The sequence below is a fragment of the Benincasa hispida genome, chromosome 3 (assembly GCF_027475165.1).
Source record: "Benincasa hispida cultivar pf3 chromosome 3, pf3_genome.v1.1, whole genome shotgun sequence".
Lineage (NCBI taxonomy): Eukaryota > Viridiplantae > Streptophyta > Magnoliopsida > Cucurbitales > Cucurbitaceae > Benincasa > Benincasa hispida.
In genome coordinates, this window is record NC_143480.1 from 50450399 (window position 1) to 50465567 (window position 15169).

Consider the following 15169-nt stretch of genomic DNA (forward strand, 5'->3'; position numbering starts at 1 on the left):
GTAGTATCAAACCGTATGTTCTAAGTTCGAGACGCCTGTTTCAGCCCATAAATGGACTGATTCAGCTTGTAAACCTTTTGCTCTTGACCTTGGGCTATGAATCCCTCGAGTTGCACCATGCAAATGGTCTCCTCAAAATTTCCATTCAAAAAGGTCGTCTTGAAATCCATTTACCAGATCTCATAATTATAATAAGTTGCAATGGATAGAAGGATGTTGATCGACTTTAACATGGCAACAGGTGAGAAAGTCTCCTCATAGTCGACTCTCTCTACCTGAGTATAACCCCTTGCAACAAGTCGAGCCTTGAAGGTCTGTACCTTCCCATCAGCACCCTATTTGTGCTTGTAAATCCATTTACAACCTATAGGTTTTACCCCATCAAACTGATCTCTAAGATCCCATACTGAATTGAAGTACATCAACTCCATCTCGAGATCCATGGCCTTGACCCATTCATCCCGGTCAACATCCTCCATTGCCTTCTGATAAGATAACGAATCCTCAACGTCACCATCTACTACCATAGCAAGGATTTCCGTGAAACCCAGATAGCAAACGGGCGGGTTCATAACCCTCCCACTGCGTCGAGGTTCCCCAACTCATGAGGTGGAACCAACCTACTAGTTGAACTCCCATCAACAACTCTTGCTAATGTAGCAGGCTCTTCAACAATTCTTGTTGAAGTTTCAGTAGTTTTATTGGAAAGCTCACGCAACACGACTTTACTTCGTGGACTGTGCTCCCATATGTGATCCTCCCCCAGGAAAGTAGCGTTTGTGGAAACAAACACCCTATTTTTCGATGGATCATAAAAATAACACCCTCTTGTACCTTTAGGTTAGCCTACAAAAAGGTATAACCTCGACTGTGGTTCCAACTTTTTGGGATTTACCTCAAGCACATATGTAGGGTAACCTCAAATGCGGAAGTGACGTAAACTAGCTTTACTCCCGTTCCACAACTCCATAGGTGTTCTCGTAACACTCAAAGGAATATAGTTGAGTATGTAAACCGCAGTCTCCACTGCGAAACCCCAAAACGAGTTCGATAAGGAAGCATAACTCATCATCGAATGAACCATGTCTAACAAGGTTCTATTTCTCCTCTTCGCTACACTATTCTGCTGAGGTGTACCCAGTGCTGAAAGTTGGGAAACAATTTAATGTTCTATCAAATAGTCCTGGAATGTCGAGTCCAAAAACTTTCCACCTCGATCCGATCGAAGTGTTTTAATTCATCTATCAAATGCATTTTCAACTTCAACCTTGAACCCTTTGAACTTTTCAAAGGATTCAAACTTTTGTTGCATAAGATAAACATACCCATACCTAGAGTAATACTCATAGCCACCTCGGGCTCGCACATTCATAGGACCATAAATTTCAGAATGTACTAACTCAAAAGGCTCTTTGGCCCGATAACCTTTTCTAGTAAAAAGTCGTTTAGTCATCTTACTCTCAAGACAAGATTCGCACACCGGTAAAGATCTTTCTTCTAACTCACTTAAAAGTCTATTCTTCACCAATCTCTTAATCCTATTAAGATTGATGTGCTCTAATCGAAGGTGCCAAAGTTGGACATTTTCTTTTGGAGAAATACATCAACGTTTAGTTTGAGTTATGATAGTTTTAAAAAATTTTGTGTTATGGAGGGAACTAATGGCTAATGGCCTTAGCACATACAAGTTACTTTTCAGATACACTGTACAAATATTAACACCATCTTTATGAATAAACTTTTATCCACATTAAAAGAAACAGTGTATTAACATTGTAGCAAGCACTTTACAGAAATAAGGTTTCTCTTAAGTTCAGGAACAATATATACATCATTCAAAATTAGAAACCTATTCTGTAAATTACAGAAATAAGGTTTCTCTTACTTTAACCTTTTATTAGTCAATTTAATCCTATTAAACTGATTAAAAGATTAAAGTCTAATGGTTGCTAATCATATTAGAACTGTGATCTTAGGTCTATGTTATCCAAGTTTTAAATATTTTAAAACCGTGAATTAAGCCAAAGTGAGCTTGCATGTCTTTCTTATTGCATTTAGTTCTAATTTCTCTTTAACCTTTAAAAAGAAACAACTAAAACACATTACACACAACTAGGTGTTTATAACGCTTATAAAGAAACCTATGTGTCATGCTGAATGCAATGTCCGGTCATTACTATACATAACTTTTATATACGCATAATAACCAAGCAAACATGGTTTCCATACACCCTTATATTATAACAATTATAATATAAAAATGATGCATGTCATTGCTTTTTATGCATGCATAAATATAACTCTTATATTATATGATGTATGAGCATGCTCTTATATAATTAAATCATGCTTCTGTAAATTATAACATTTACAATAAAGAAATCATGCATGACCAATGTATAACCTAAGGTAGGATTTACTATATGTGCATATCATATGACATATAAATAACCACACATCGCATGTAATAAACCAAGGACTAATGGACCGGGATGAACCTTTACAAAAACCGGAATGAAATAACTCTATCTATTACATTTTCAATTGAGCAAACCGGGTCTTGAACTACCAGGAGAACTTCATCGTTTATAAACACTACAGGTAAACGATCGCTTAACGTACATTAGACGATAGCGCAAAAGCTAAACGATCGCTTAGATGACTACAAGGCTGCGAAGCCTGATCATTTAACACAGCGAAAGGTAAACGATTTACCGTGCGTTACTTCGCGATCATTTAGTGAGTTACTAGTGCGCACGCGTGTTAAATGATACCCGAGCATCCGATATGCAGCGATCACTTACCTCATCGTCTACACGATCTGATCAACCCTTGATCGTCTTCTTCCTCAAAGAACAGCAACCGTTGCTCCGAACTTCTTCACGAACGACTTAAGACTAAAAAACACTTTGAATTACAGACTCGATTATAACCAATTGTGCCCAAAAATGCAGGGGCCTTTACAATTAACCAAAAATGCAAAAGAATTAAATCAAACTGAGGATACATCCCGGAAAACTCCATTAATCCGCACATCCACAAACAATTTAACCATTAAACAAAGAGCAAATATGCACCCACCGCGAATGTATATGCAATTCGTTGCATCAATGAAATTGGAATATCAGAACCTGACTCTGATACCAATTGAAGGAACTCTTAAAGAAGAGTATCCATGAACGTGTTCGGATCTTTCCTATTTCATTGTGGCCGAATGACCACACACACATTCTAACTAATAGATATGCATTTTCACATTAATTATAGGACTCAATGCAGCGGAAGCAACCCTTTACGGTCTTTATTGCCCAACAAATAGTCGGCTACCAGCAGCACGATCGTCTACAAGAACGGTAGCGCACGAACAAACACGATCGGTGATGACACCACCACTCAAAGCCATTGGTATTCTCGGAGTGAAAATCCAAAGAGTGGACTTTAATGGAATTGGTAGAGGAAAGAGGAAAGGGACGATCGTGTAGAACGACAAACAAGTGGGAGATAGCTATTGTATAGCGGGTGCTTGTCGCTTAGAGAAAGGTACACGATCGTGTAGGTTTTACTAAGCGATCATTTTGTAATTAGTAAGCGATCGTTTAGAAAACTCGACATGCTAAGCGATCGTTTAGGAAAACTGAACGATCGTTTAGAGAACGCGTGCGATCGTTTACTACGCGAGGTGTGCGATTGTTTAAGCAATAAGGCGCTATCACATAGGCTCTCAGCTAAGCGATCATGACGTTTTCACACCTTAAGCGACTTTTACGAACTTTTTGCAAAATGAAACCAATTTTCATTTTACTCTTCAATTACAATAATCGAATTCAATCTTCCCACTAATGCACGATTTAGGAGAAATATCTGGCCAATTATCACATAACCAACCAATTAATTAATAAATGAATATAATCATATTATATTCTTAACCTATAGTTTGATATCATATATCAACTATAGTAATTTCTCCTCTACTTGATATAAATCATATTATCCAATTTCCTCCAAAAAAAATGTATTTCATACATTTAATCAATTATATCATATATAATTAACCAGTTCAATTATATCATATATGTCCGAACTCCCTCTTGTCAATTTGAATATTTCAAACTGACCCAAAAACTGATTCTCGACTTTATCCAAGCTACCTAGGGGACCTTATGGACCTGTGGCTCGAAGCTCCAACGGTACGTGAATAGCTGACTAAACTCTTTAGCCACGAGATCCACCATCCTTTAACTACTAGGCATTCCACTAAAGATCAACGACTGAACTCTTCTTACCACAGATATATTTTTGTGTCCATCGGATATAACCAATCATGAGTACGATGACCCTTCACAAATGTTCGTAAGTACAGTTAGGCCAATTTACCATTTTGCCCCTGTAGTTACATCTTACTCCTTAAGTACCACTGATTCCTCTAGTGAACAATACAACATAGTCCAACTATGTGTGAACACCTCTCAAGCCAAGAGAAGGTGTGTGGCACCACATTGTTCAAGCTCTAGAATCAACCCTTAAAGGAGTTATCTATCTACTTGCTCCTGCTTCGGGGAAGGAGTGAATTTCATCTTGTGTAGCTGAGTTCCCAGCTCCCAAATAAGACGAATCCTCAAAATGGTAGGTTCGAGTCGGTGACCTGGCCACCCGCACCCATAAAAATCAAAGGACCGCCCTCAATGGCAGGAGTTCCCAACTCAATCAGGATTGAGGTCATGTTATCTATGCTCATCCTAGTGAAGTGAAGTCTCTGTCATGAACGATGTTATATAATGAGATGTTAACACTTCATAGTCAGGTCTTATACAAACTCTTTGTATAGGTCGCCCCTGCTCACATGTCCCCTACACGAATGATCAGGATCAGACCATTTGTGACAAGTCACAATGCTTGTAACCATTCCACAAAGTGGGCCGCATCTTTACCGTTACCAGGATAAGGGTTCCCTCCTATATTCATATACTATAGACCATTTTGGTTATCACTTAAAACATGATCCACTTGTATGTCACCACATACATGCTTAAGTTACATACTGATAACCAGGGATTTTATCTTTATTGGTTTGTGATAAAGCAAATAGAACAAACAACTGAGCAAGATCAAGAAGTGAAGTAAAATATCATATATTATACATCACAAGCGTTCGTACAAATTGTTTACAAACTACAGAAGACGAGACTTTAGGACATCAACCCTAACAGCAGCGATCCTCTCGAAAAACGCTGAATTAAAATCAAGTTCATTAGGCCTTCCACCTCTTCAAAGTCATCCTCCATAGGGATGCTAGCTCGCTCATACAACTCGCAGATTAATTACGAAAAGTATAATTGGCCGCATGGTTTTCTTTTGACGCTCTTGATTTGTTTTGCTATGATCTGTCTAAAGTCAAGTGGATGCGTTGCATGATGCTGTATGTAGCCAGCACCCTTTCCCTCGATACTATTTCATCATGCATGGTAGGCATGATCCTGTTCTTGACAACATATAACCACAAGTGTGCGTTATGAAGTACGTCTTTGTTAGACAAAGTCATAACGCCCGTTCATGAGATTTTCCAGCTGTTTCTAGGCTTTGCTATGACTCGGATCACATCCTCCAAGTGATGTGGAATGGGTTGCTCAATGATGTGGTTTCCCTTAACCTCTATGTTTTTTTTTTTTGAACACTTCATTAATGATCCTTGGAGAGAAATGAACTAGTGTATCTTCCACCAACGCCTATTCTTTTGTTCACTAAATTCACTATTATAGAAGGCTTGAATAAGATTTGTTCAGATTCTTGTTGAGCTGTCAAAAAGTTGATGCCAGTCCATTGTGTCGACTGTTTCGGATATGAACTCTGGTAGCAAGTGACGTTCAAGGAAGAAATCCTTCTCCACTAGTATATCTGAAAATTGGCGCTTCCTCCCCTACTTTTTCCTCTTTGCCTTGTAGGCAGCGGCTTCCTTAGCCAATGCCTTTAATTTCTTTTCCAACACTTTTTGGAGACCTCATTTCTTTTGCCCACTTTTGGTGGCACATACTTTTCAAGCATGCATTCTAGGTCATTTGATTCTGTCGAGCTCTCCTCACGCGTTGCAACCACAGGACCAGTTGCAATTTCTTCCTCTATCTCTTAATCACTTTCTCTTTGTTGGCTGGACTACAGGTCCTTCATTCGCATCAGTTTGGCATGCTATGCATGTGTCAGGGCCACATGTCATAGGGACAGACCCTTGCGGCAACTCTTCCTCTTCTTCTTCAGCCATCTCTTGGTCCAAAATCATGGCCTATCAATCAGCTTCATCCAATTCCTCTTGTGTTTGAGCCAACATCTCCTCGCTGCTGCTAAACACAAACTACCTCATGACGCATCGGTTGCTCTGCTCTTTGTAATCCTTGCCTCTCTTTGAGGCTGGCTAGGATGTCTCCAAAGACTTCCTGTTCATCTCTTCTAGCCAGCTCAACTGCACCATGTTGTGATTCATCTTGAGGGAAAGATTGCTCATATGGAAAAGGTAGGGTAAGAGGGCGAAGATCGGTAAGGGTATGCAGGGAGTAAGGTGGCGATGCATTAGGTTGGGTTTCGTACTCAATTGGGAATATGGTGGCTAGGGGTTCTACGGAAAGGGGAACTATCAAACACACGACAGGAGATGGAGCAGTTCATAGTTGCCCAAGGGTAGGGTCTTGCATCAGAATGGTTAGTATGATGGTTGGGATGACGGGTGGATGAGTAGGTTGTTGGTAGGGTTTTGCAGCAAGTTTTTGTAGGGACCGGGATCAAATCATGTTGTAGTGGAAGAATTTTGTTAGAACGTCTTGCATCCCACAAATCGATTTTTATATTAAAAAAAATCATTGTACTAGATGGAATAGTTAAACACATAAACTAGCATGTTATTGGAGAAAGGGTTAGAACTATTCTTACCTTTGTAGATTCCTTAAGTGCCACAAACAATCCTCTCCAAGGTTCCAACAAACGAATCTCCAAACGATCTTGATCACGAACAACTCCTTGAGCGATCTCGAACACTACCACAAGAACTACCGCATTATTTTTTGGGATTCTAATAGAGGGATAAGTGGTATCCAACTATTGGGAGAGGGAGAAGAGAATAAGTTTTTGGAGAGTAGAGGGGATTTATGGCTTAGAGAAAATTCTACACAATAATGAATTGTCAGAGTTTCTCTTAATGAGAATTGTGTATTCAGTGCATTCCCAAAGAGCCATAGGGAGGTCTTTATATAGAGAAGGGTCAAGCTCTTTCCCAATATATTTTCTTTTCCTATAATTAATTAAATAATATTTATTTAATTAATTAGCCTGTTTAATTAAATAACACTTATTTAATTAATTAGCCCAATTAAATAACACTTATTTAATTTTAATTTACACGATAATTAAATAACATTGAACTCAATTAAATGTGTATATATTTAATTATCATATATATCACATGTATATGTGCAAAAACTCTCTATTAATTAATTTTTTGTGAATCTAATTTACTTGTGTTAATTTGAATCATATTCAAATATTACTCTCCAATTTAATTATAGACATATCCATAATTAATTATATATTAAACACAATAATATATAATTTCTTCAAATTAATTTGAACAATTTAAATTATTCATTTTAAGTAACCTCTAGTGAGCTAACGAGGGGACCTGATGGACCTGTAGATTAGAAGCTCCAATGATATGAGATTAATTGGTTAAACTCATTAACCAAGTTAATTAATATTTGTTAACTATGGGTACATGCCACTAAAGACCCACAGTTGCATTATTCTCACTATAGATATATTTCTATGTCCACAGATATATACCAATACCAGCAAGTTAGTCTTTCACAAGTGTTCGTAACTCCAACTGGGTCAAATTACCATTTTACCCTTGGATTACCTCTGACTCCTTAAGTACCAGTGCTCCTCTAATGAACAACTTGTTTATGGTCCAACCAATAAACAGAAACCCCTCTCAAGCTAATGAGAGGGTAGGGCTTTTGTTCAAGTTCCAGAGACACCACTTAAGGGACACTCATCTACCTACCCTCAATGAAGGAAAGATTGAATTACATCTTGCATTATTATGTTTCCCGCTCCCCACTTGGTCTTGTCCTCAAAATGGTAGGCATATTGGGTCGGGGAACTGGCCACCCCTACCCATGCAAATCAAAGAACAATCCCTCGTGAATAGGAGGAGTTCATAATATACTTAGGATTAAAACTAAGTCACCTGGGTCATTCTATTGAAATAGAAACCTGACTAGTCAACGGTGTTACATCTAGTGGTTACTATTTTACGGTCCATTCTTCTGTAAACTCATTGCATTAGATACCCCACTCACATGTCACCTACATGAATGTGTTGGATCATTGCGTTTGTATCAAAACAAAGTGGGTCGTATCCATAGTGTTACCAGGATAAGGTACCCAACCTTATCTCTATACTATAGACCCTTTAGGTTGTATCTCAAACATTGATCCCTATATGTTTCCACATACAGTTCAAGACTCATAAGGCAGCCTTCATGTTAGTTTATTCGATTTACTAGTCTTGGAAACTTGTTTAGTGGCAAATGACCATGATGCTTGGATACTTGATTCAGGAGTCAGTAATCATGTTTGTTTTTCTTTACAGGGAATTAAATATCCAAGCATCATGGTCAGTAAACTTGTTTAATGGCAAATGACCATCATGCTTGGATACTTAACTCCTGTTATTGGCAAAGGCAAGGGCAAAGCTAAGATTGACAAGGACAAATGCTTCAACTGTAGTGTGGATAGTCATTGGAAACACAATTGCCCCAAGTACTTTAAGAGAAGAAAAAAGAGAAGGAAGGTAAATATGATTTACTAGTCTTAGAAACTTGTTTAGTGGCAAATGACCATGATGCTTGAATACTTGATTCAGGAGTCAGTAATCATGTTTTCTCTTCTTTACAGGGAATTAGTTCCTTTTGTTCAGTTGCGGAACTGAAGAAAACTCTTCAGAAGAGATTCCAAAATAAAGGACATCTGACTCTGCTCTTCTATGATCGCATCACTCATTTTTGCGACATTGAAATGGACCATCAGGTCGAGAACATGTTCTGTCACTTATGGGCTTTCTTTCATGCGCACATTATAACTGTATTTGAGAGCTCGTGCCAAATATGAACGGACAGTTGTCCAAACATCTCCTGGAGGGACTCTATGATCTGATGTTCAGTCATCATGGCCTCATGCTTCTTGATAAGAAAGTTAGACAAACTTGCCAAGATGTAGACTCAGACCTTATCATTGGCCTTTTTCCAACGGTCATAAGCATCCTTCAACACTTGAGATGCATTTCGAGCGAGGACTAGAGGACATATCAAGACAAACCATAGATCATCAACAACCATAATCATATTCAAGTTAGATTTTCACTTCGCATAGTTTTCACCAGTTAATTTCTCATTTTTAAGCAAAGATATGATTGTGGAAGACATGTTGAAACATATAACAATCAATTGATATTATTAGTTATCTTTGTCATAACCCATTACATAATTATCCAATCAATTTAGTAAAAACACATGTAATCATAGAATCCTAATTAAACTATTGATTTTAGTTTTTGCAATGATACTTCAGAGGTTTAGAGCAACTGCCACCGAAGGGTGATCATCTACTCCTCCCTTGAATTGAGACAATCTCAGTCAATCACTAATACCAAAATAACTCATATTCCTATAGTTTTTAGCTACCATTGATTCGGTCAAGAATTCATTAACTTACATAATTCCTCCAGTAATTGTGACCCTCCCATTTTCGGATCCCAAAAGTATGCTACAACAGGCTATCGAAGGGAAAGACAATTGTTGAAGATTAACCTAAGAAACTTTATCCATTACTGGAGTTTGCATTGTTCTGACCCCTATGATGAGGCCCTCCGAAGGGATGGTCGCTTTAAGATAACACGCAGGCGGACCATAGGAATATCACAATGCAACCTAATGGAGGAGACCGTGGGATATGTTGACACACGTTCCTCTCCCACATACTATGAATACTTTCCCCATTCACATTGTTATTGACCTTTGCAAACACTCTTCGAAAGGAGGTCGCTCCCACGACGACACGAAGATGAGCATGGATCTCACGATGTGAACTCTTAGGGACGTGAGAGCTAAAATTTGATATATCATATATACCAACTTCCTCCCACTAAAGTATTCTAATATTTTATTAGGATTTTATTATACTTTGTTAAAACCCCGACCAATGAATTTTTTCAAGACCTTTAAATTTGCTCAATATAACCCTTTTATTGAATAATTTAACAATACTTAATTTTATTTATTAAACTCTTTTAATAAAATCAATCATTTATTGCATGCTTGTAAAATATTTGCCTAATTCGTCTTTCAGGTCGGTTCCAAGGTGGAGGTATTCCATTTCTGTCAGCTTAAATACCCCCTCCTAAATATAACCTTCCTTAGACAAAGGTCCCTTGTGGGCAATTATTTAATCTTTTATTCAAATTCATTTTAACTCTATTAAAACAAATTAAAAAGAATAACCTATTCCTAATCCCATTAAAAATGACATAAGCCAATTTTAAACAATTTAAAATAAATTGGATCTATGTTTACATGCAATCTAGATTATAGATTTTAATCGATCTCATTAGTACTATAACTCATTATAAATTAATGAATTATTAAAACTATAAACACATCAAGCATTCACATACATCATTCCACTATTTATTAGAACAATTTCAATATATAATATGATGCATGAGCATGCTAATTCAATCATGCATCTATAAAATATAACCCTTTGTATTTAATCTTTTGAATCCATATGACATACAATATGTAATATGAATTTAAATATTAATTTAAAGCATACATCCAATACATCATTAAACTGAACAGCAAAAATTGGACCGATTTTGGCACCATAAAACAAAATTAATTGATTAAATTAATATAACTATTATATTAATTTAATTAATTAATATATAAAATAAAATTACATAAAGAATTTAGGTTAAAATGATGCTATTGAGACGTTTCACGCGTGCCACCTTGAGCCTGTCCATATTCGGAGCATTGCAACACTGTAACTACAGTGCATCGCCTCTATCTTCCAGCATCGCAATGCTGAGCGGCAGATTGTTGTTGTCCTCCTCGTTTTCGACTCTGAACTTGCCCCAAACACTTCCATATGATCCCGAACTTACATACTCGAAGCATGAATTAAATTGCCCAAAAATGCAACGGGCTCTTATAATTTAATCAAATTTAAAAGTAACCTAGGGCCAAAATCGAAAACATCTAGTTTTGCACATTCAAACATTCTTAATACAAAATATTAAAACCCATCTCTAAACGATTTTGTTTCGAAAAATATAAAGAACGAACATGCAAGGAATTGGCTCTGATACCAATCGTAGGGGTTGGGATCGAATCCCGTCGCAGCAAAAACGTTGTGTTTGAACGTCTTGCATTTCGCAAATCGATTTTTACATTAAAGAAAATTGTTGTACTAGATGGAATAGGTAAACACATAAACTAGGATGCTATTGGGGGAAAGGTTTACAATTCTTACCTTTGCAAATTCCCCAAGTGCCACAAACAATCCTCTCCAAGGTTCCAACGAACGGATTTCCAAATGATCTTGATCACAAACAACTCCTTGCGCAATCTCGAACACTAACACGAGAGTTACCTCGTTATTGTTTGGGATTCCAATAGAGGGATAGGAGGTATCCAACTATTGGGAGAGTGAGATGAGAACAAGATTTTGGAGAGTAAAGAGGATTTATGGCTTAAAGAAAATTCTACACAATAATACTAAGAAATTGTGTATTGTCAGAGTTTCTCTGTAATGAGAGTTGTGTATTCAGTGCATTCCTAAAGGGCCATGGGGAGATCTTTATATAAAGAAGGGTTAAGCCCTTTCCCAATATATTTTCCTTTTCTATAATTAATTAAATAAAATTTATTTAATTAATTAGGCCATTTAATTAAATAAAGCTTATCTAATTAATTAGCCCAATTAAATAACACTTATTTAATTTTAATTTGCACAATAATTAAATAACATTAAACCCAATTTAATGTGTATATATCTAATTATCATATACATTCCATGTATATGTGCAAAACTTTCTATTAATTAATTCTGTGTGAATCTAATTCACTTGAATTCATTTGAATCTTATTCGAATATTACTCTCCAATTTAATTATAGATCATATCCAAATTAATTATATATTAATAATATTACTATATAGTTTCCTCAAATTAATTTGAACAATTCAAATTATCCTTTTTAAGTATCCTTTAGTGAGCTAACAAGGGGACCTAATCGACCTGTAGATCAAAAACTCCAATGATATGAAATTAATTGGTTAAACTCATTAACAAAGTTAATCAATATTCATTAATTGTGGTTATACTCCACTAATTACCCACAGTTGCACTCTTCTCACTATAGATATATTTCTGTCTCCATGGATATAGACCAATACTAGCAAGTTGGTCCTTTAAGAGTGTTCGTAACTCCAACAAGGTCAAATTACCATTTTACCCTTTGGTTACCTCTAGCTTTTTAAGTACTAATGCTCCTCTAATGAACAACCTGTTTATGGTCCAACCAATAAACAGAAACCCTCTCGAGCCAATGAGAGGGTAGGGTCTTTTATTCAAGTCCTAAAGACACCACTTAAAGGACACTCATCTACCTACCCTCAATGAGGGAAAGAGTGAATTACATCTTATATTATTATGTTTCCAGCTCCCCACTCAGTCTTGACCCAAAACGATAGGCATATTGGGTTGCAAACTACCCACCCTCACCCATGCAAATCAAAGAACGATCCCTCGTGAATAGGAGTTCATAATATACTCAGGATTAAGACTAAGTCGCCTAGGTCATCCTATTGAAATAGAAATCTAACTAGTCAACGGTGTTACATCTAGCGGTTACTATTTCGCGGTCCAATCTTATGAAATCTCATTTCATAGGATACACCACTCGGTGTCATCTATACGAATGCGTTAGATCATTATGTTTATATCAAATACAAAGCAGGTTATATCCATAGTGTTACCAGGATAAGGTACCCAGCCTTATCCCTATACTATAGACCCATTAGGTTGTTTCTTGAATATGGATCCTTGTATGTCTCTACATACAGTTCAAGACTCATAAGACAGCCTTGGATGTTATTTTATTGGATTTAAGGTTATTTAGACAAAATAGACAACAATACAAACAATAATATTTATTGATCTAACATTTATAACTCTTTATTGATGACGACCAATTAATAACATTTACTATCTACGAGTTTTAGCGCATAAAACCCAACAGTTTTGTTGTAGATGCCTTCGACGCAGGCCGCTGCATATGCTTAGAAAGGGTTGAGGACTTGAGGTTCTTAGGGTTTTGGGAGATTGAGGGTTTAGGTTTCAATGGGGCTCTGGATGATAAAGAGGGTTTGGCCGGCGCCAATTTCTTGGGAATTTGAATGGACACTGGAGGTTAAGGTTTTGATGAGGTCTTTTCAATGGAGGGAATAGTGGTTTTTGGCCTAGGTTTGTTAGAGGCAGTGAACTTGGTGACTGTTGCGGGAGATGAGGAAGATGAAGAAGAACGAGAAGGGGAAGAGAAAGAGTTTTCCAGGCTATCTCCGGCGAAGCTCATCGAAGCATTCTGGAATTTTGAGGCGTCTGATATTGTTTCGACGAAGAAAGCGTGAAAGATTTTGAGAGTTGGTCACTGGAATGGGAGAATTTCAAATGAATGTAGGATGCTTGAGGATCTGGTTTGAAATCGAGAGGTTAAAGAAAAAGAAAAAATGGGAGAAGGCTTGTTTAAATAGAGACAGACATGAGGAGTAAGAAAGAGGTTGAAGCAACACATGTAACTCTAAACGTGCCCCCAAGTTTTCACGTTAAATGTGCAGCAGAAGAGACATGCATGGGTTAGTGCACCACTCGAATGGTGTATTACCCCAATGTAACGGCTAATTTTACTCCAACGTATAGCCATGCGTTGGTTCTAAGTTTATGTGTTAGCCGTGGTTTTGATTGCCTTTTTTAATGCAAGCAACTCAAAGTAATTCAATCTCAAAAATCATAAAAAAATCAAAGTAGAGCAAAATAAGCATCCCTGGAATGTGAGTCTCTGTTCTTGACCTAGGGATGGCTCCAATGCGAGCATCAGACAGGCTCACACAAGTCAATGGATGTTTTGCTTCGCTCATCTTCCCCTTCAAGGTAAGGTTTTACCCTTTATCCATTGACTTTAAAGAGGTTTGATCCATCTTCTCGAGTTATTTCAACCACACCATGAAGAAAGATTTCTTTTATGATGAAAGGTCCAAGCTGTTGAGACTTCAACTTTCCTGGAAATAAATGCAGATGCTAATTAAAGAGCAAGACCTTTTGTCCAACAAATAGAATTTTCTTACCGATGTGTTGGTCATGCCAACACTTTGTCTTCTCTTTATATATCTTCAAATTTTCATAAGCATTGAGCCTCCATTCATCTAACTCGTTCAGTTGTAATTTCCTAGTGTCTCCCGCTGCTTCCAAATCCAAGTTGAACTTTTTAACTGCCCAAAATATTTTATGTTCTAGCTCTAGTGGCAGGTGACAGGCTTTCCCAAACACAAGGTCATATGGGGACATTCCAATAGGCATTTTATGCGCGATGTGATATGCCCAAAGTGCTTCATATGATCTCTGTGCCCAGTCTTTCCTAGATGCATTGACAACTTACGCTAGGACTAACTTGATTTTCCTATTGGAGATTTCTGCTTGGTCATTCGTCTGAGGATGATAGGCAGTGGCTACCTTGTGCTTGACATTATACTTAGTGAGTAATTTAAAAATAATGTGATTAATAACATGTATGACTTCATCGTGAATCAACTCCTGGGCGTTCCAAAACACATGAAGATATATTTGGTAGAAAATTTTTGACGATCACCACATCATTCTTGGCATAGGCCACCACTTCAACCCACTTGGATACGTAGTCAACTACTACTGAGATGTATTGTTGGCCACGGGAAGGGGGAAATGGTCCCATAAAATCAATGCCCCACACATTAAAAAGTTCCACCTTGAGTATATTGTTCAAGGGAATTTCATTTCGAGCTGAGATATTACTTATGTGTTGGCACCGG

The 15169-nt window shown here is 37.3% G+C and overlaps 1 protein-coding gene across 1 annotated transcript; it reads right to left on the reverse strand.

Annotated features, from left to right (window-relative positions):
* Nucleotides 1-14270: 14270 nt before the first annotated feature.
* Nucleotides 14271-14681, reverse strand: LOC150037359 (uncharacterized). Its single transcript, XM_090311973.1, has 2 exons — nt 14450-14681; nt 14271-14383 (listed from the first exon to the last, which is right to left on the reverse strand). Exons 1-2 carry the CDS (start codon nt 14679-14681, stop codon nt 14271-14273), a joined length of 345 nt encoding a protein of 114 aa, XP_090168099.1.
* Nucleotides 14682-15169: the final 488 nt, after the last annotated feature.

Excerpts from the sequence above, each read along its gene's own strand:
- LOC150037359 (XM_090311973.1), bottom strand. The coding sequence starts at position 14,681 with ATGCCTATTGGAATGTCCCCATATGACCTTGTGTTTGGGAAAGCCTGT. Across the intron at positions 14,384-14,449 it reads TTGGCATGACCAACACATCG|GAAAGTTGAAGTCTCAACAG; the intron begins GTAAGAAAATTC and ends ATTTATTTCCAG.